Source organism: Dromiciops gliroides, chromosome 4 (genome assembly GCF_019393635.1).
Source record: "Dromiciops gliroides isolate mDroGli1 chromosome 4, mDroGli1.pri, whole genome shotgun sequence".
Taxonomy (NCBI): domain Eukaryota; kingdom Metazoa; phylum Chordata; class Mammalia; order Microbiotheria; family Microbiotheriidae; genus Dromiciops; species Dromiciops gliroides.
Window position 1 is genome coordinate 198,425,850 of NC_057864.1, and position 21,700 is coordinate 198,447,549.

At 44.0% G+C, this 21,700-nt stretch overlaps 1 protein-coding gene across 10 annotated transcripts in view; it reads right to left on the reverse strand.

Annotated features, from left to right (window-relative positions):
• TMEM94 (transmembrane protein 94) overlaps nt 1–19,102 on the reverse strand; it is a 52,066-nt gene extending 32,964 nt beyond the window's left edge. For 5 of the 10 annotated variants that reach the window (XM_043964723.1, XM_043964722.1, XM_043964721.1 and 2 more), the window contains exons 1-2: nt 1,356–1,503; nt 993–1,058 (exon numbers count right to left, since the gene is read on the reverse strand). In XM_043964723.1, the coding sequence (XP_043820658.1) occupies nt 993–1,046 (54 nt within the window). In that variant the 5' untranslated portion in view covers nt 1,047–1,058; nt 1,356–1,503. Of the gene's footprint in view, nt 1–992; nt 1,059–1,355; nt 1,505–7,237; nt 7,356–18,987 lie in introns of those variants that run through there. The other 5 variants (XM_043964726.1, XM_043964720.1, XM_043964719.1 and 2 more) reach the window with 5 other exon arrangements.
• Between the last annotated feature and the right edge of the window lie 2,598 nt (nt 19,103–21,700).

Consider the following 21,700-nt stretch of genomic DNA (forward strand, 5'->3'; position numbering starts at 1 on the left):
TACAGAAGAAAAGCGTTCATAAGAGAACACAGACAAGTAGGAAAATATTGGTACTATCACATTGAATTTACATATGCATATATTTTAAAGCTGAACATAAATGAATGGTTTCATATACAATCTTTTTCTGGCCTTCTTCGCATATGGAAATATCCACATTTGCTGATTATTTCCTAGTTCATAATACTTTTTAAAAAAGAGTAATGGGGGCAGCTAGGTGGCACAGTAGATAAAGCACTGGCCTTGGATTCAGGAGGACCTGAATTCAAATCCAGCCTCAGATACTTGACACTTAACTAGCTGTGTGACCCTGGGCAAGTCACTTAACCCCAATTGCCTCACCAAAAAAAAAAAAGAGTAATGACAAACAAAGAAAAAAATCTTTTGGTTTTTAGCAACTCACAAATAAACTATGTCTGAGGCTAAAAGAAACCAGAGTAACGGTACTGAGCCTACAGATCTCCTCTCCCTCAATTCTTTCTTATCCTAACTCTAGCATTTTCTCTCATCTCCTTCCTTCCATTTTCCAGAGCCACCAAAGAACAGGAAGATATTAAGATATTCCTACATTGCCAAAGGAGCCCTCCCATCTCTCTACTCCCTGGCCTGGACTTCAATGCCTCATGCATTTCCCCAGTGCTGTCTTCTTTTAAGGAGACAGAGAATGCTGACACTCCTTAACATAATGTCCCTCAGGTAAGCCAGAGCGGATGGCATCCATGTTTTTACTCTGCTAGGGGTTGTGTTATTTAGACTTTCCTCCATCTTCTCCAACCAACTCATGAGCCCCTCTGCCAGCCCAATGGGCACATCAGCTTTCTGCCCAGGAAACCCTGGCACACTCCTAAAGGCCTCACTGCCTTTGGCCCACCTGAAGCTATTCTAGCTATTACTCTCAGGACCCTTGAAATGTTCCCAGACCTTAAGACGAGCACAAAGCAGGGGACAAGCCATTTTCAACAAAATTTTAAAAACCAATCTGGCATACTCACTTTGCTGCACTTGCCCTGATGGGGCATCCACAGTTCTGCCTGCTTAAAGAGCATCGAGGATAAGGCCTGAGTAACCAAGAGTTAAATAAAATAATTTCCAATACTGTCCTTAAAGAGAGGCAGAAAAAGAGTTAGAGGACAAAGAGAAAAGGAGAGGGGGTAGAGGGGGAAGAGGAGAGAGACAAGGAGGGGAGAAGTATGATGGAGAGGGGAGGAGAAAGAGATGAGAAAGGGAGGGGGAGAGAGAGAGAGAGAAAGGGAGGGAGAAAAGAGGAAGGAGAAAGGAAGAGGGGAGGAAAGGGAGAGGGGAAGAGGAAACAGACAGACCAATAGACAGACAGATGGACAGACACATAGACTGACCGACCACAGAAAGCCAGAGAGAATGTGAACGAGAAGCCCAGTGCTGCAGAGAATCAGGAGCTGCTCCAATCTGCTGATTAATTCAGCCTATTTCCAGTCACGCTGAAGATTCAGGGAGGGAGGAGGCAGCAGCAACAGCAGCAGCGGTAAGAGGGAGGGTGGGAGGCAGGATAGAGAGAGAGAAAGGAGGGAGGAGATTGAGAACAGTGAGGACAAAGTTTGTACAGTGTTCTGCCAGATAATCAGGAGCTTGGCCTGTTTGTCATATGAAACCATTGGAATTGAGCTACCTATGTCAGTAGAAGGGAAGGGATATGGTCAAAGATGAGATGGCTAGAGAATGGAGTTAACGAACAGGCATCACTGAAACTGGGATAAAGAAAAGCATCCCTGCTAAATGTTACAGGAGCCACAGAGACTGTCTCCAGGCCCCCCAAGGGTTTCTTTGTGGACCATTTATCCCATTGCCTCCAAGGCATTTGGAAACGTAAGAAAAAGGGTTGGGGGGCAAGGTGGCTAATTCCCAGTGGGAACTCCCCACAGGAGAGTGCTAGGAAAGACTTCCCTACTGCCAAGTAGCAGTTGTTCCTAGCCCTGGGACTGAAGGAAGGAAGAGAGAAAGGCAATGCAGAATTTTAATAGCTACACATCCTGTGGTGAGAAAAAGAGGACTGTAGTGGGGGAGGGAGGACAGCTACAGGCTATCGTCAACTAGAAAGAACTTGGGCAATGGAAGCGGCAAAACAGAACTTTGGGTCTGGATGGGTCAGGAAACAAACTGAAGTAAGCAGGCCACAAAGAGGAAAGTCAAAAGTCCAGCTTAGATGAAAGTCCTTTTCGCACCCCCCACCTGGATGCTTCCCTTCCCCTTTCCCTTCCTTCCAGGTGGTCATCATCACAACTCACACTTACAGGGTTTTGAATGTATGTGACTTGCCTAGGGCCATACAGCTAGGTAGAAGGATAGACTGTCATTATGCTGTGCCAAGTGAAGAGCTGCAAAAGCAGCTGATGAGAAATCTAAAACCCACAGTGAAGAAGGCCTGGAGGGCTACTGCTAAGTACAGGGGGCTCCTGTGAAGGAGCCTCCAGAACAGAGAGAAGGGATCCCACCTAGGACTCACTCTGATCAACCAACTGAATATATTTCATGGGGTCTAGATGCTTTCTGAGCCCCAGTCTTATGTGAATCAACATTCTCAAAGCACACAAAACACCTAGATATAGAGAAAAGAAGCAAGTGGATGGCCCCTGAAGAATTGAGAAAATGCATTTCCACACCTCCACTGCAAAGGTGGTGGACTGTGGGTGTGGGATACTGCATTGTTTTACAAAATCAACTTGTTTCCCCCCCCTTTCTAAATCTTTGTTACAAGAGATAACTTGCTAGGTGGGAGAGAAGGATATATTCAGAAATGAATGTGATCTTTTAAAAAAAGGCTTCATTTGGGAGGGGGCGGGTAGAGGAAGAAGAGATGAAAGGGTCATGCCACAAAAACAGATGCTCCTGGGTTGATGATGAGTGAGATGAGCAGAACCAGGAGAACATTGTGCACAGTATCATCACCATTGTGTGTTGATCAACTGTGATAGACTAGATTCTTCTCACCAATCCAACGGTGCAAGAAAGTTCCAAAGGACTCATGATGGAAAAGGCTCTTCAAATCCAGGGGAAAAAAAAAAAGGAACTGTGGAATATGGATGATGATTGGACCATACTATTTCTTTTTTTTTTTTTTTTTGCGGGGCAATGGGGGTTAAGTGACTTGCCCAGGGTCACACAGCTAGTGTCAAGTGTCTGAGGCCAGATTTGAACTCAGGTCCTCCTGAATCCAGGGCCGGTGCTTTATCCACTGCACCACCTAGCTGCCCCGACCATACTATTTCTTTTGTTTTTGGTGCTGTTGTTTTTCTTTTTTGAGGTTTTTCCTTTTTGCTCTGATTCTTCTCATATAACATGACTAATGCAGAAATGTTTAATGTTTTATATATATATATATATATATATATATATATATATATATATATATATAAAATAAGCTATATCAGATTACCTGCTGTCTAGGGGAGGGGGGGAGAAAAGTTGGAATTGGAAATCTTATCTAAACAAATTTTGAAAACTTAAACAAACAAATAAATAAATGAAATGAAAAAACAAAAACAACAACAACAAAAAAAAAACAGATGCTCCCAGCTGCCCTTTTAGGTAGTACCTCAGAAATCAGAGAGATCTGATAGGAAAGAGCACTTAAGGCCTCATGGCTACAACTGCAAAGGGGACAGAAGCAGAGGAGTGAGAGAAAGAATGAGCCTGAGCATCTTTCTCTAGGGCACTCCGTTTCCTAGACGACACTGTTTCATACCACAGGAGAGAATAAAGAGCCTCGATACAACACAGGCTGGCCTCTCCCCTCCCCCTTCCAAATGCAGCTCCAGGTAGGGCCCCATGCAAAGCCCCTGGCACAATGGGGCTAGAAAGGAAGGTTCTTCAAGCTAAAAGTGAAGGCGGGTGAGGTTCCAACACCCGTGGGCCACTCAGAGGACAGAAGGAAGGGCAGGAAGAGCTCCGATTCAGACGACTTCTGTTTACACAATCTGGCAACAGTTTCAGGAGTCAGCCCACAAAAGGCCGTCTGACACTCCCAAACCACGAAGCTCAACTTCGTCTGCTGCTGAGGCTGACCGCAGAGTGGTATTACTCATTTAAAGAGACACAGTTGTGGAGATGGTTAGTTAGACCCTCGGTGCGATGTGATGTTACCCAGGAAGAAAAGCTCACTGGTCCTAGTGTTGACCATGACACTGCATCGTGTCATGGATGGCAAGCCACAGCACCCTTTTCTTCAGCAGCAGAAAATAACAGGCAGGAATTCTGAGAGGCAGGAGTTTGGACAGCCACTGTTACAGGATATATACTGTGGCCTGCAGAAAAGGGAATCAGATACAGGGAGACACAGCAAGAGATTGGGTATAACCTAGAGAAGAATAAGGAGGAAGTCAGGGGTCAGGAAATCAGTCAGTATCAGCCAAGTTGATCTTGAGTTCTGTAGCCAGCAGAAAAGCTACCCAACTACTAATCACAATCAGGCCAGCCTCGTGCATTTCCAACACCACAGAGGCTGAGGAAGATTGATTTCCCACTCTGTGCTCAGGAAGTCCAGATCTGGCCCCAGCAAATATAAATCATAATTTTCCAGCCAGAATAGGAAGGGAGCAGAAAAATTCCATCATCAGCCATTTCAAGTCCAAACTCCTTAGTTTGGTTCTCCACAATTTGGCTATCACCCACCTCTCTAAATGTATTTCTCACTATTTCCCTGCACAAATCTTCTGCTTGAGTCAAACTGGCCCACTGATTTTTCTCCAAACACGGGACAAATAATCCCATCTCTACAGTTGTGCTTACCCTCCTGTCTGAAATGTCCTCCTCTCTTTCCTCCCCACATACCCATGCCCAATCCATATATGTAAATCTGGCCTTTCCTTCAAGGCCCAGGCTCAAGTCCCACCCCTTCTATGAAAAGTCCCTTCTCTGATTTTTTTCACTCATTCAGCACATGCTACCTTGAATGAGTATTGCTATTCATCTATTTCGGCATTTGTCCCCACTCCCCAGCTAGACTTTAAGCCCCTCTGTCTGTGGCAGCACAGAGCCTCACACACACTCAGTAAGTGGCTGATGATACAGGTACTGTATCATGATGACACCCACCCAGGCCTCAACAGCTCAGGAAGGGGAGGAGGAGGATGCAGAGGAAACAGGAGCAAATAACTTCCCAGAGATGAGCCTTCAGACTCTTCTTGGGCTGGGCCAAAGGATCTCAGAACTTTTGATCTCCATGACAACAGGAAATGGTGTTTCACCATCAAGGTCAAGCCAGAAGGCTCTCATATCAGAGTCAGGAAGGGGCTAAAGAGCTATATCTATAAGGAATTCTTTTCTTAGACGTCTATGGCTGAGATGACCTAGCAGTCAGCTGGGATACTACTGGCACAGCAAATGGGAAGATATATATCTCCTTCCCCTCTGACCACACTTCACTGTCCAATAGCATTAGCCCTGGAACGGAGATAACTAGGTCCTTTTATAATTCTCCTAGCCCATGATGTCCTAGTTTCTACCTACCCTTATGTGGCTTAAGCATGCATCAGAACAACAACAACAACAAAAAAGCCAGAGGATGGTTCTGTTTTACTCTCTTTGAGAGAAATTGGCCAGTATGCTTTATCAAGACAAGAGTTCATTGACCCAGCAATACCACTACTAGGTCTGTATTCCAAAGAGATTTTTAAAAAGGAAAAGGACCTACACATATAAAAATATTTATAGCAGCTCTTTTTGTGGTGGCAAAGAAATGGAAATTGAGGAGATGCCCATCAACTGGGGAGTGGTTAAACAAGTTGTAACTGACTGTGATGGAATATTATTGTGTTGTAAGAAATGATGAGGATACTTAAAAAAAAAAACCTAGAAAGACTTACTTGAATTAATGCAAAGTGAAGTGAGCAGAAACAGAACACTATACACAGTAACAGCAATATGGTACAATGATTAACAGTAAATGATTTAGTTATTCTCAGCAATACCATAATCCAAGACAATTCCAAAAGACTTATGATGAAAAATGCTATCCCACCTCCAGAGAAAGAACTGATGGAGTCAGTTATTTTTTTTCTTGTTTGTTTTTTTGATATGTGTTTTCTTTCACAACATGACTAATGTGGAAATATGTTTTGCATGACTGCACATATATAACCTGTATCAAATTGCTTGCATTCTCAATGAGAGGGGAGAAGAGGAAGGAAAAGAATTTGTAACTCAAATTTAAAGAAAAATGTTAAAAATTGTTTTTACATGTAATTAGAAAAAATAAGTCGGGGCAGCTAGGTGGCGCAGTGGATAGAGCACCAGCCCTGGAGTCAGGAGTACCTGAGTTCAAATCCGGCCTCAGACACTTAACACTTACTAGCTGTGTGATCCTGGGCAAGTCACTTAACCCCAATTGCTTCACTAAAAAAAACAAAACAAAACAAAACAAAAAAAAAGAAAAAGAAAAAATAAGTCAAGAAAACAAAAATAAAAAATAAAGAGTTAAATTAATAAAGCTTGGCAATTGATTGGATTAAAAAAAGAGAGAGCCAGGTTCAGAGCATTATCCTTGGGGAGGAAATTCCTGGTTCTCTTTACAACAGAATCTCCTTCTTGACAGAGGACTATGAGATGCTCATAAGGAGAGACAAACAGATTCTAGTAGTTGCACACAATGACCACTGGACTCTCAATTTACCACTAATGTCAGTGGTATAAACAAGATTATTCTAAAGAGAGGATAAGTGGAGCACTATATTGAAAATCCACGCAACCAGTCAAGCTGACTTGTAGCAGCTAACAAAGCTACTACCTGAGTTTGAATGGTGCCTTGGATTCTCCCTATCTTTATATGATTATTCTCTCTAGTCACAGAGAGGCCATGTGTGGTGGTCCACTAAACTCAAATGAATCAACTGGCAAAGCCCTAGCAAAGATCAAAACAATCCAAATTACAAACCCCAGGGCTTCGATCAGAATCAGAAACCCCAGTGTAGCTTTCTGAATTCTGTCAATGAATTGTACCTCATTTATCTATCTTGTATTCAAGAATCTCCACCTCTCTGCCTTCCAACCAAATAAAATTACATGACCCTACCACTGCTCCCCCATATAGTCAACAGACAATAATCACATTACAAGTGTAAGCACCCTCTCTATTTCCAACTAATTTAGAATTCAAGTCCTCAAAATGTGAGAGTGCTCCAGATAAATGGAAGCCAACCTGAAGGACTGAGGGGAGGGGGAGATCCAACAGAGACAAAGAAAGAACCTCAAGGCAATGAAGGCCTACCTGGAGTTTCTTCAGGTCCATGGCTCCAAAGTACAGTAGGCATGCCCAGAAGAATGTGGTAAGGACCCAGCAAGAGGGTCCTCTTTTACATGTACAGACTATGTCACAGCCACATCACCTGGGAAGATACAAAGGGGGAGAGGAGGAAATCATATATACCATCGATTTGGAGCCAGAACTGAACTTTGAGGTTATTTAGAATAAACCCCTCCATTGTACAGCAGAGGAAATGGAGGCATAGTAAGGTTAAATGACTTGCCCAAGGTCACAAAGGGTAGTAAATGGCTGAGCTTAGTGTCTCCCGACTACAAATCCAACATGCTTTCCACTATCCCAGGCTGCTACCATGGTACATCCAGCTTGCAGGGCTTGGTAGCCAATGAGTAATACAAGGTTAACTTGTGTGTGTTCCCACACATCCGGATGGGAACAGAGAGGGCAGTGAGACTAACTGTTCCTGCTTTAGTACAGTGCCCACATTCCAGGCTCTTTCCTAGCAACCTGTCTAGAAGCAGTCACTCCTATTCTAGTACAGTTCCTTGAGGCAAGGAATGGGATTGACAACATCTCATGGCATAGGGGCTGATGTCTGGATGGGATAGGAAAGATCAGGGAAAAGGAGAGGGTGGAGTAGAGGCCTGAGTGCCCAGGGGGTGGCAACATGTTCATTCTACTGCTGTCATCAGAAGCTGAAAACCCCGTTATTTTTATATGCTTAGGCTCTGGCCAGTTAATCTCCCCTAAAGCCCCAATAATAAGGCCTCCCATTCACTGGGAAACACATAGCATCACAGCAACCTCTTCCCCCAGTTTGGTGCAGTTTATGTGCAGGGCAGCATTCCAAAAGTATTTACCAGAAACAGGTCAGGGAGCTATAGGATGGCCAAGGGCCCAGAAGCTTTTGCCGATAGATTTGATCTGACAACAAAACCACCTGGCAGAGTAGGTTAATATTTTACCACCCTCACTCCTAGATCTCTCTGAGCATCTCCCTCTACTCAATTGAGCTTTGACAGCAGGAAATCACACCATGATATGCTTGGCCTGATTGAGTGATGTGGGGATAGCTGGCTTGATCCCAAGTTATCCTTAGTTTGAAGGACTTCTGAGAGGCCTGGACACATCTTAGGAGTTCATCCTCACTCTGAAAGAGTCCCAGAGGGGCCTGGTATAGGACTCAAAATAGATTCACACTCCGCCCCTCCCCCCCCCCCGGCGCTTTTTTGCAGGGAAATGAGGGTTAAGTGACTTGCCCAGGGTCACACAGCTAGTAAGTGTCAAGTGTCTGAGGCTGAATTTGAACTCAGGTCCTCCTGAATCCAGGGCCGGTGCTTTATCCACTGTGCTACCTAGCTGCCCCCTCAACATGGATTCATATGCTTTGAACTACTTGAGGACTTTGCCACTCCCATTTAATTGTTCTCTGGAGTTGGCAATGTCCAGGATGCTTGACAATGTTCCTATGGCAGTTGTTGAGTTATTTTTCAGTCACGTGTGACTATTTGTGCCCCAATTTGGTTGGGGTTTTCTTGGCCAAGATACTGGAGTGCCTTGCTGTTTCCTTCTCTAGTTCATTTTGCAGATGCGGAAACTGAGGCAAATAGAGTGAAGTGACTCGACCAGGGTCACACAGACAGTAAGAATCTGAGGCTACATTTGAACTCAGGGCTTCCTGACTCCAGGCCTGATGCTCTTTATCCACTGATCACCCAGCTGCTCTAGTTGTCCTATGGCAGACTGCTGAGGAATTAAGAGCCTGCCCTACCTACATGATTCCCATGCAGCACACAGCCCAGGAAACCCATACACTGCAGGGCTTTGGAGATTACCCATTCCTCCACAAACCAGCCCTATTTTTCCAGCCTCTTTCCTGACGCAGCTGCAACCAACAGTTTTAGTCTGGCGTTCTCTGTGAAGTGCCCGGGGGGGGGGGGGGGTGTACTGTTTCTCCCACCTGACCAGACCTCAGCATTTACTTGCTCCTAAGGAGATTAGGCAGCAGCAGAACAAGGGACTCGACAATGCCTGTCACCAGCTAGATGTCACTGATCAGAGAGAGAGCTGGAGGGAAGGATGATGTATTATTGTCTTCAGGGATCACCGTGGGTTGAGGACTGAAAGGAGCAGAAAGTCCTCATTTCAATTGTTCCGAGTGTTTGATTGAGATGCTATAGTTTACAAGGACAAAGATACCAGAGAAGTCCCCCAGTAAAGCAAAATTCTCTTTGCCACAAGGTGAGGTGAGGTTCGTTTCAAGAGCCAAAGAAGATAGCTGAATACAGAATGACACGGCTTCTTAAAGAGCATTTCAACAGAAACAGGGCATATACGATACTCCTTACCCATCTAATTCCCAAGCAACCTGCTCAGAACCAGATGCAGGCACTGAGGCATAGAAAGGAATGTTTGTTATTTACAAAGGGGGAGACCCTGATGAATGTGCCCTAAGGATACACTGAACGTTGATGGCAAATTCAGAAGGGGACCTGGGAAATTTGGACCAAGTGCTGGGTCTCAGGCCCGGACTCCCCAGGGGAAGGCTGCCAACTGGAACAGCTACCTCTGGGGCTAGCAGCAGCAGGGCCTCTTTAAAGAGGGGACAGCCAAAAAACCTCAGAGGAACTGGCTCACAAAAGAGCTGTCAAGAAACACAAAAGCCTTGTCCCAAGGACCCTAAGCAGGGAGGCCCAAGGCTCTGAAGCAGCCAGCTCCTCAGAAACTCTTATTCAGATTCCTGGTAGGCCAGAATCATTGCTGCTGCTGGAACAGTCCGGATCCAAGGACTTGCCGGCTCTCTTCCAACCCCACCCCCATTCTCTTCCCATCTCCAAACAATGCTCCCAACCGAGCTAACCCAAGAGAGTCAGGGAGACAGAAGAGACACAGTCAAATGGCTCTGGGGTGCAGTGCCATGTTTTTCTTAAGCATCCCAATGAAATGGGCTCATGAAAGGGCAGGCCCACTCCTCCACATAGCTATTTTCCACACTCAGTTGGCCTTGAGGTATGTTGTATGTGCGCAGCACCAAGGTCTCCAGGGTTTTTCAAAAGAGTCACCACAAAGATGCCAGATGGAACCCTAAAGGTTATAAAGCAGCTCTGCGACAACCAGGACCAACCACAGTAGTACAATAAAGACAGATAAGAACAGGGGATGTTTCTAAGGGATGAACGTCCTGCATCATTTCATATATCAGCCTACTGGAACTCAGGGTTATTTTCTTAGATCGGATCTGTAACAAGATCAGAGGTTAAGGCTTTAAAGGCTAGTTCCACTCTTGGAGAGAGAATTCTAGACTAAGGTGTTCTGGGAAGGTTTCATGAAGGAGACAGAACTTGGTACCTTGCAGGATATACAGGATTCACATCATGAGGGAGGAAAATTCAAGGAAAAGGAAAGGCATGCAAAGAGGTAATGACACATGAATGCCTGTGCCACTGAAGACTACCTCTGAATGTAGGGTTTCCTTAGGAAGCAGAAAGTAATGCTGAAGAGCCCAAATTATAAAAGGCCTTGAAGGAAAAGGAGTATGAATTTTATTCTGGAGGCAGAGGGGAACTGTTAACAACTGGATTTTGAATGCATGGTATTCTCTGATTTCCTAAAATCAGATTAATCTGACAGTGGTGGAATCCCCAGAAGGGAGACCAACCAGTTAGAAGACTTATACAGTAGCCCTAGTTTGGGATGATGAGGGTTTTAGACTAGTCTGATAGAATTTTTTTTTTTTTAGTGAGGCAATTGGGGTTAAGTGACTTGCCCAGGGTCACACAGCTAGTAAGTGTTAAGTGTCTGAGGCCGAATTTGAACCCAGGTCCTCCCGACTCCAGGGCCGGTGCTCTATCCACTGCGCCACCTAGCTGCCCCTAGTCTGATAGAATTTGAAAGGAAGAGGGAAAGATTTCAGAAGGCAGGCAGCCCAACTCCCACATACCTACTCCAGAAAAAACCTAAAAATAGCATAAGACCAAATAATGACCAAGAGATTAAAAAAAAAATCTACAGTGAGTGACTTCATCTAGCCCAGAATTGCTTTAAAAAAAAAAAAGGAGGGTTCAGTCAGAAGCCCATAAGTTTTCCTATAGGAAAGGGGGCCTTCCAGAAAAGCCAAGCCCCAAAACAAGAGAGAAGTCTCCCAACACAATGAGAGATTTATGTAGCCTGAAAAGTTCTGTATCCAGAAAGCAAGAGTATGGGGCTCCTTTGAGAAAGCCCCAGGGGTGGCTGGAAATTCAAAATTAAAAAACAAGCAGGGCTAACCAGCCCACCCAAAGGCAAAACAGGAGGCAGAGCCTGGTCCTGGTACAAAGCCTCATTTCTGGAACTGTAATATGAGTACAAAGAAGATACCAACTGCTATAAAGAATTATTACAGATCCAGATATCCAAAAACACAGCCCAGAAGAGAATGACTCAACAAGGGAAGCAAAAGAAAAATGGATTATATTAGGATAACATGACTACGTAGAAGGAATGAAGGAAAGGATAAAAAATAAATAAAAGCTCAAGAGAAAAGAAATGGAAAATGACTTAAGTGACTTAGAAGAGAAAGAGGTAAACCTTATCCAAGAAACGGAATACCTGCAAACTAGAAGAGACCAAACAGAAATCAATAACTTCATGAAAACTAAGAAATATTAGAACAAAAATCAAAAGATATTTTTAAAAAGAGAGAAGAAAATGAAAGATGTCTAATATTAAAAACATGTTAAGTAGAATCATTAAGAATCATAAGAATGGGGCAGCTAGGTGGCGCAGTGGATAGAGCACCGGCCCTGGATTCAGGAGTACCTGAGTTCAAATCAGGCCTCGGACACTTGACACTTACTAGCTGTGTGACCCTGGGCAAGTCACTTAACCCCCATTGCCCTGCCAAAAAAAAAAAAAGAATCATAAGAATGCCTTAAAACAATTTTTTAAAAGCCAACACGATTTTTCTTTTCTTTTCTTTCTTTTTTGCCTTTTTTTATGGGGCAATGGGGGTTAAGTGACTTGCCCAGAGGGTCACACAGCTGGTAAATGCCAAGTGTCTGAGGTAAATTTGAACTCAGGTCTTCCTGAATCCAGGGCCGGTGCTTTATCCACTGCGCCACCTAGCTGTCCCCCAACACTATTTTTCAATAAACCATAAGTGAAAACTGCCCAGATGTATTTGAACCTAGAACCATAAGGCAAAAGAAAGATAGAAAGAATCCTCCAATCACCTCCTAAAAACGAACCCTCAAAGACAAAGTCCCCAAAAATGACATAGCCAAAACCCAGAGCTCCCACATCAAAGAAAAAAAAATGCCACAAGTATCTAGAAAGCAGGAGTTTGAATACCAAGGGATCAGTTAGGCTCAAGCTTCTACCAAAAACCTGAGATCTTGGAATACAAGATAACAAAAGACAAAAGATATAGGTCCATAACTAAGAATAATTTGCCCTGAAAAGCTGAATGTAATCCTTTTTCATTTTTTTTTATTTTTGGGGGGTGGGGCAATGAGGGTTAAGTGACTTGCCCAGGGTCACACAGCTAGTAAGTGTCAAGTATCTGAGGCCGAGTTTGAACTCAGGTCCTCCTGAGTTATCCACTTCGCCACCCAGCTGTCCCGGAGTATAATCCTTCTGAGGGAGAAATGGACCTTTAAAGTGAGGTAATTGGGTCACACAGCTAGTAAGTGTCAAGTGTCTGAGGCTGGATTTGAACTCAGGTCCTCCTGAATCCAGGGCTGGTGCTCTATCCACTGCGCCACCTAGCTGCCCCTGTTATTATATAATTTAAAAAATTAAGTAGCATGGGAAAGATTCATCATACCATATACAATCCTCTCATATTCTCCGTTGCGGTATCTGTTAAATTCAGAATTTCTTAAAGGTCATAAAAAACATGAAAGGAAGGGAGAGATGTTTCCTGTGGCCCTGTATAGGAACAGGACCATATGTTAGTCCTCCAGAAAGCAATCTGAAGGAACAGATAGCTAAAGGGCCTCCCAAGGGGGGTTTAGAGTAAAAAGAAGTTGAACGATCCAGTTTTTAAAATTCCTTTTAACAAAATCTCAGTGAGGACACCACTGATAGCCAGGAGACCTTGCATCAGAATATGGGCAGCTTCCAGTTCTGATTCAGCCAGAGCCTTCTCACTCTGTTACTTGGCAACAAACCCCTTGGCCTAACTTAGGGTCAGGGCTTCAACTGCAAAATCTATTTAAAGCAGTGCGGTTGGTGGAGAGAACACTAAACTTGGAGCCAGAAGTCCTGGGTTCAAGACCCAGCTCCAATATTTACCAGCTGCATGACAAGGACAAGTCATTCCATCTCTCTGAGACTCAATTTCTTCTTTTGCAAAATAGAAATGATGATAACTAGGTTTTTGTGAGAGAATGTAATAATTCTAAGTGGGAGATACTGTAATAATTGTATGACTTTCCATTATCTCTCTGGTGCTTATTCTTCACCATGTCCCTTTTCAACATCATTCTTCCTACTCAGGAAAGTTGATACTATTAAGTTCACTTACAGAAGACAGTGAGGTTAAGTGGTTTGGACTGCACCATTTCGCCCCCACAGCAGCCTCCTCCACTGGGCTGATCCAAGGGCACTCCAGCCACTGTTTTCCACCTTGAATAGACATCTCCACTTTGGGTGGACCCCACACATGACCCTTCCCCATGTCATGTCAAGTAACCAGTGCTGTCTACTACTGTCCTCAGCAGCCCCAGTAAAAGCCAGTTAACCTGCAGTCTTTGGAGGGCTCTGATGGCAAAAACTTCACACTCTGGATGACAAAAGCCATAGACAATGGCTTCATTCTGAGGAAAAACACATTTCTGTTTCAATCACAGCCTAGCCTGCTAATGGAAAGAGGAGGACTGGCTGTTTTTGCCTGCTTATTGTCCACCCCCAACAAGAGTTGTAAACTTGGAAGCAAAAATGCATCACTGGCAACGGCCTCTTTCTTCCAGGGTACACTACTGGACTCAAAACACTGGGTTAAAGAAACCCTCCAATTTGCAGAACCTTTACTTTAGTGTTCCCTTCTTTCCCCACACAAATTCTTTCCTAAGTGTGCCTCTAGGGAGGGGGCAGTGGGGGGAAAATTCGCATTGCCACTTTCACTCATCATTAGCAGTGCAGGAGTTAAGCTTTCCAGAAGAGTGATTCTCAGCACCCAGGGCTCACACTCCCCAGCAACTGCTCAAAATAGAAATGGAAAGTGCTTTCTCCTTTCTCTCCTTCTCTTGCCTGACCCTTGTTACCCCGGTCTGTATCCTCCCCTTACCCAAGTCCCCACAAGGAAGGATAGACTCCAGCTCGGATCAGTTCCTATTTATTCAGGGGTTGTAAGAGTTTGGGGGTGGAGGTGGGGAACCACTTTACCTCTCCCTCATTAACACCTCTCCATTTTCCTGCTCCTAGTTCTGGTAGAAGATTTAATGGGAAAAATGAAAGTTGTTATAGCAACTTAAATAAAGGTGATCTTTTTGAATTCTGTGTTCAAATCCTGCCTCTGACACATCATGGCTGTGTGGGTGGCCTTAGACAAATCACTTAACCTCTTAGTGTCCCCAGACAACTAAGACTATGAATTTCAAGTTCGAGGGGATTTCTTCACTGGGTATTGAAATCCACCACTGAAATCCCAAATCAGGACACGCCCCCTCCCAAAAAGCACCCTCTTCACAGAGTAATATAATGTATAGCTAGAAGGGACCTTGGGGTGCTGGACCAGGAGTCAGGAAGACCTGAGTTCAAATCTCCCTTCAGATACTTATTATCTGTATGGCCTTGAGCAAGTCAATCTTTTTGATTAATTCAGAGAGCTTCATTATCCACAAAGAAGAATAATAAAGCTTGATAGCACTTCACAGAGTTCCTGTGAGATTCAGATGAACAAAAATTGTTTCATAAACCTTAGAGTCATCTAGAAAATGGCAGGCATTATTATTTCAATAGACAGAATAGCATAATGGATTAGAGGACTAGCATGTTCCGACATCCTCAATATCTCTTGAATATGTCAGTCAACAAACAAGCATCTATTGGAAACCTACTATGCACTTGCTGGGCAGTAAGCCATGCAAAGGGGATACAAAAAAAAGAACGAAACAATTCCTGCTCAAGCATATTCTATCATATGTACATGTCAAAGTAGATAAGAAGTGAATACAAAATAAATATTACACAGTAATTAAATACAAGGTAGTTAGGGAGGGTGGTCACCAGGAGTTAGGAGAATCAGGAAGGCATACCATCCCTTTCTACTTACAAAATGGCTACTATCCTTGTTCTGGCTGTCATGACCTCTAATTGGGACAACTGCCAAGCTTAATTGATCTCTAGCTCTCATATCCACGTTCCAATCAATCCTACACCCTGTTGTCAGAGAAACTGTCCTAAAGCACAAATCTGACTATGACACTACACTCTTCAATAAACTCCAATGGCTCCCTACTGCCTTTAGAATCAAATTTGTCTTCCTCTATTTGGCATTTAAAGTACTCCGCAATCTGGCCCCCACCTACCTTTTCAGTCTTATCACACATTACTCTCCTTCAGGTGCTGTACAGTTAATCAAAGTGGCCTTCTTACTGTTCCCCATACATGACATTCTATGTCCAGGCCAGGGACTGTCTGTCCCCTCCATAACTGGCACGTGCTCCCTTCTTCCCATGTCTACTTCTATCTACATCTATCTTCCCTTCTCTACTCCTCCCCATCCCCACCCCCACCTCCACAGCTGCTAGTGCCTCCCCTTCAAAAAATAACCTTGTATTTATTTTGTTATATACAAAGAATCCCCTGAAGTGGCCACATATATTCGAATTCACACTATTAAATAATTATGATTATGTAGACTATGGTAATTGGTTCCAGTCCAATGGAAATATGCAGTGCCAATCTGAATAATGTGACAATTTCAGGAGGTTCATCATTTGTACTGATCAGGACCCTGCTATGCATATATATATATATATATATGTACACATATATACATATACATTTACACACAGAGATGTGTATGTTCCTATTAACATATTCTGTTATCATCTACTATCATTCATAGAAAGGTCATAAAACAGCCCTAATGCTGACTAGAACGAGGATCCATAGAGTGTAAATGTGGTCTCTCCTGAAAGAACGGAAGCTCTGTAAGGACAAGGTCTATTTCCAAAGTGAAACAGATATTTTAGTATTTTGCAGATGAAACCCAAAGCACAGATACAACAAAGAGACTTTTCAGGGGTCACATGTGAACTCTGGAAGAAAATTCAAAAACAACTCTGTATTCCCAGCACCGAGCAGAATGCTGTGGTATATAGTAGGTGCTTAATAAATGCTAGTTGATTGACTAGTTCATGTTCTGATTCAGACATATACTACAAATGCTTCTTGCTTTATGTAAATTCACATTAAACAAATTCAACTTTACGTAAAGTATTCTAAAAGAAATCTGCATTCAAAAATAAAATTAGGAAAATCCCTTAGGCAAAGCAGAAGCTGCACTGCAATACAATAAGATGCTGTACATTTGGGCAGCATAAATGGTGGTGGAAAGCCGAGAAGCATCTCTAAATCAGTTCCTGTGTGTCTGCAGACAGTGAGTGATGCTGTGCTTCTCCCTGGGTTCAATAGTGATCCTTATATTTTCACCATGGCTGGTGGCAAATGTGCTCTCGAGGGGGAAAACAAATCATCTTGTAAGTATAAGCCAACAGACTCAAAAATGAAAATAATTAGAAAATATGCAAGAAGACAAAAACTGTCATCGATAGCAGGTGAACTTAGACTACTGCTACTGACTGTGAACATCATTGTGAAGGATAAAGAAGCAGGCTGTGCTTGCATGAAATCTACTTATCTGTGGAAACAAAGAGAAGGTGCTATTCTAGAGATGGAGAAACTATTGACTGTGGATAGAAGACCAGACTCAGAAGAATATGCCTTTAAGCTTAATGACAATTCAAGCCAAGGCTCAAAACCTCTTTGAAGAATTTAAAGGAAAAGTACCCGGAAGGAACAGAGGTATTTACAGCAAGCAGTACCATTTTAAAATGGCACAATTTTTAAATCATGCAGGATTTCATAACGTGCGAGTGTCAGGAGAAGCTGCTAGTGAAGATATTGAAGCAGCAAACAAGTTCCCAGAGATCCTGCAAAAAATAATAGATGATGGTCCTTACTTGCTGGAGCTAATCTTTAGTGTAGACAAGACCAGGCCAATAAAATGTATGGTGTAGTTAAAGCCAAGTGAAATATACAAAGCAGTGGAAAGAGTGTTGAATTTCGAGTAAAATCCCTACTCTACTAGGTAGTGTATATAAAGTGCTTTACCAACTTTATCAAGCAATATAAACATCATCTGTTATTGTTTACTACTTGTATGATAATTATGTGACTTTGGGTTGGTTACTTAAGCTCTCTGGGCCACAGTTTCCTCATCTATCAAAATGACAGAGGTGAACTACACACTTTTAAAGGGTTTTGCAGCTCCGAATCTACTCAGCTAGGAGCAGAATTTTCTTCTACCTGTCCCTGGAGTGGCCCCAGAAGTGCTTGAAATAGGGAAGTCACTCAAGGAAACTAACAAGTGGTTCCTTAGGATGTCATGGGGTAAGAATGGATGAATCATACACACATATGAACTGCAGAGAACAATAAAATACATTTGGTTTTTTTACTAGATGAGTACTATTGTGTTCAAATTGTTGTCTGGGGAGAGGGTGGGAGAGTGACCTTTACTTCTACCTTTGTAGCCAAGTCAAGAGTGTGAGGACCTGTCCTACCCATGCCTGAAACTCTCTACCTCCTTATCTCTCTGCCTTCAGGCTTCCTTAAAGTCTCAGCTAAAGTCCCAACTTCTGCAAGAAGCTTAAAGCCTTCCCTCTAAAATTATCACCTCCAATTTATATATATGGTATATAGTTCGTACAGAGTTGTTTGCATATTGTCACCCCCATTAGACTGTGAGCTCCTTGAAGGGAGGGACCCTTTTTTTTTTTTTTGCTTTTCTTTGTATCTGCAAAGCTTAGTACAGGGCCTCCCACGCATGTAATAGGCGCTTAATAAATAAATGCTCGTTGACTGATTGAAAGTCACTAAACTTCCAAACTGGGACAACAGCAAACTAAGTTTATGAAAAAGGTCCAGGGAGCAAAGCTGAGCAGCTCAGTCACTCCCAAGGAAACAAAGCAGGTGCAGGAGCTTTTTTGGGGGGGGGGGCGTGTAAGAGAGGGAGGTTTGGCACAAGGGCTGAAGTCCTGCTCCCAGGCAACAGCTGAGCTGAGGGAGGGGGGCAGTTGGAGAAGGGGGAGTGGACAGAGATTTGGCTTGGCCTTGGGACTCCCCCAGGGACTATAAATATATATTACAACATCAGAGCTGAAAAGCTCAGGGTCAAAGCCCATGCATGGCAAACCTGAGGCCCTGGATCAGGGATCCCACCAGGGCCCACCCTTTGTATATGTGTGTGGGGGTTGGGGGAGGGTTCCTGGCCAGCTGGACTCCACTAGGAGGGAAGCCTGGGGCAGGGGTCCTGAGGGAAAGGAATAATCAAGGAGAGGGAAAGCATAAGAGAGGCAGTGACCAGCCCCCTCTATTCATTCTACTTCTCCCCCGGGACAACCTCCAGGCGAGGCTCATTCTCTCAGGTGCAGACCCCAGACTCCCTTGGTCTTGGCCAGAAGGCCAGAGTAGGGGGATAGAGAGGGATCAGCCCTGAACCAGACTGCTCCTTCCCACGGGCCGGTCCCTGGCCTTCTTGTACTTACCAGGCCCTCGAGGGTCCTGTCCTCCTCTCGCCAGAGTCCGAGCCCCCCCTCCCCTACCTCACCCCACCCCCTTCCTCACTTCACCTCCCCTCTACCAAGGACCGCAGCCATCTACGTTCCTGGCAATACTAAAAGGGAAACCCCTCCTCCTCCCCTTTCCAATTACGGAGATGCCGACTGACTGAGAAGTGTTCCGTGAGTCTATTGGTCAAGGGCTGGTGTGGCGGTAGTTTCCCAACACCTCATTGGTTCCTGGATAAGAAGGGATGAAGTTACTTCCGCCCCTCAAGGCCGGCGTAGGGGCAGACCTCTGGGTGTGAAGTGATACCTGAGGGAGGGAGGGAGGGAGAGGGAGAAAAGAACCTTTCTTGCTCAGGATTGGCTGAGGGCCCACGCCTCGAGGCGGGGTGCTGAGCGCTGGAGCTCCTTAGCCCCAGGGAGAAGAGGACAACTTTACCCTCCTCCCTGTCCCTGTCCCCAGAGGAGAAAAGAGTCACTTCCTTGCATTGAGAAACCTAACACAGCAATCAATATCTTAGCATCGTCCTCCCCTCCCCCATACCCTATTATTTGTTCAATTCAGCAAACGTCTATTGTGCAAGGCTCAGCTCGAGAATGTTCTAGGCCCTGCTCTGGAGATACAACAGTGCAAAGCTCTGCTCTGGAAATAACACCCCCCCCCCCAAATAGTACCTGCCTTCCAAAAGCTTACAGCACCAACAACTGTGGGGTGGGGCTGGGGGAACGGAATCAAGAAAGGCTTTACTAAAGGAAGTAGCATATGAGCTGAACCTAGAAGGAAACTAGACATTCAGACGCATGTCTGATTGGACATGGAATGCTGATTTGGGGCCACAGAATGTAGGTAGAAATCTCTCCCAAACTTTCCCTTCTCATCTACTTGCCCTTCTTAAGAGTCCTCCTTCCTGTCTGTGATAACAAGGAGATGCTTAGGTCACGTACCAGGAGCATCCATCCTTCTTCCCCCACATACAAAAACATTGCCACGAATGAATGGATGAATAAGCATTTATTAAATGCCTGTTATGTGTCAGGCATTATGGTAGGTGCTGTGGACACAAATACAAAAGCGATAGAGTACAGGTGGAGAAAGGCAGAGAATCAATCATAGGATTATGAATGGAACTATAGGGTAGATGATTCTTATGTACTTTCAAGCAATAATGGTAGCATTGATTTAATTACTATTCCCTAATGCAAGAGCAAGAAAAGCAGGAGAATGGGGGGTGGTGGTGGAGGAGTTGGGGGGGGGGGGGACAGAGGGCAAGACGGGCTTCTATTTCCAGATGGATAGTTAAATGGGATGTGAAACATGGACTGAGGCTCCGTAGATCTAGGGGTAAATTTTCATCCACTCACTCTTGGTTACAATACCAACGCTGTGTGGATTAACTCACCCGGGGGAGGTCCTGGTACTTCGAGTTGCTGGGGCAAAGGAAGCCGGACAGAGTAAATGGTGCTTCCACTAGATAAACCCGTAACAATAACAATCATACCTTATTTATGTAGCAGTTAAAGGTTTATACAGTGCTTTACTGGAGCCATCCGGTAGATTGTGAGCTCCTCACAAAGGACAAGGACTAGCTTTTGACTGTCTTCCTTATCTCCAAGCTTAGCACAGTGCCTAGTTGTTGTTCAGTCGTTTCTAGTCTTTTCTGACTCTTCATGACCCTATTTGGGGTTTTCCTGGCAAAGATACTGGAGTGGGTGCTTAATAAATGTTTATTGACTGACTTATTTACTATCTCATTTGATCCCAAGTAGCAGGATTTTGTGAAGTTTTCCCTTAAAAACAGAATCAAGGGGGCGGCTAGGTGGCGCAGTGGTAAAGCACCGGTCCTGGATTCAGGAGTACCTGAGTTCAAATCCGGGCTCAGACACTTGACACTTACTAGCTGTGTGACCCTGGGCAAGTCACTTAACCCCTATTGCCCAGCAAAAAAACAAACAAACACAGAATCAAAAATTCAAGTTGTTAGGGGAATTACTTGGGAATCTCTTCCTACGCTAGCAAAGTAATGTGTCAATCTCTGAGAACCCAATAGGTTTCCTCATATTTCTGTGTTCCCAGGGATGCCAGTCTGGATTTGTAAAAAACCTCCTGCCACTTATATTAGAATAGCAAAATGGGAAAAGTTATATTCCTTTTGTAATAAATTTCAGCCACCTTTGAAATAAGAAAGCCTGGGTGTGATTCTTGTTGCTACCATTTTCTAACTTTTAGGCAGCTGGGTGGTACAGTGGTTAAAGCACTAGGCCTAGCATTAAGAATACCTCAGTTCGGGGGCAGCGAGGTGGTGCAGTAGATAAAGCACTGGTCCTGGATTCAGGAGTACCTGAGTTCAAATCCAGCCTCAGACACTTGACACTTACTAGCTGTGTGACCCTGGGCAAGTCACTTAATCCTCATTGCCCCAAGGGGGAAAAAGACTGTTATAAGACTCAGATGACATACTAAATCTCATTTGATATTTATAATTCAAATATATAAATATCTTATCAAATGAGGTAATATTGTGAGATAATATTATGTACCTAGCACATAGTAGGTGTTTAATTAATGTTTCTTCACTTCTTGCCTCCTTCCCTTCCCTGTGCGACTTTGGGGAGAATAAAAGAGTATTGGATTTTGAAGTCAAAGAAACCAATTTTAAAATTCTAACTCTACTATTTACTATTTGTGACTTTGAGC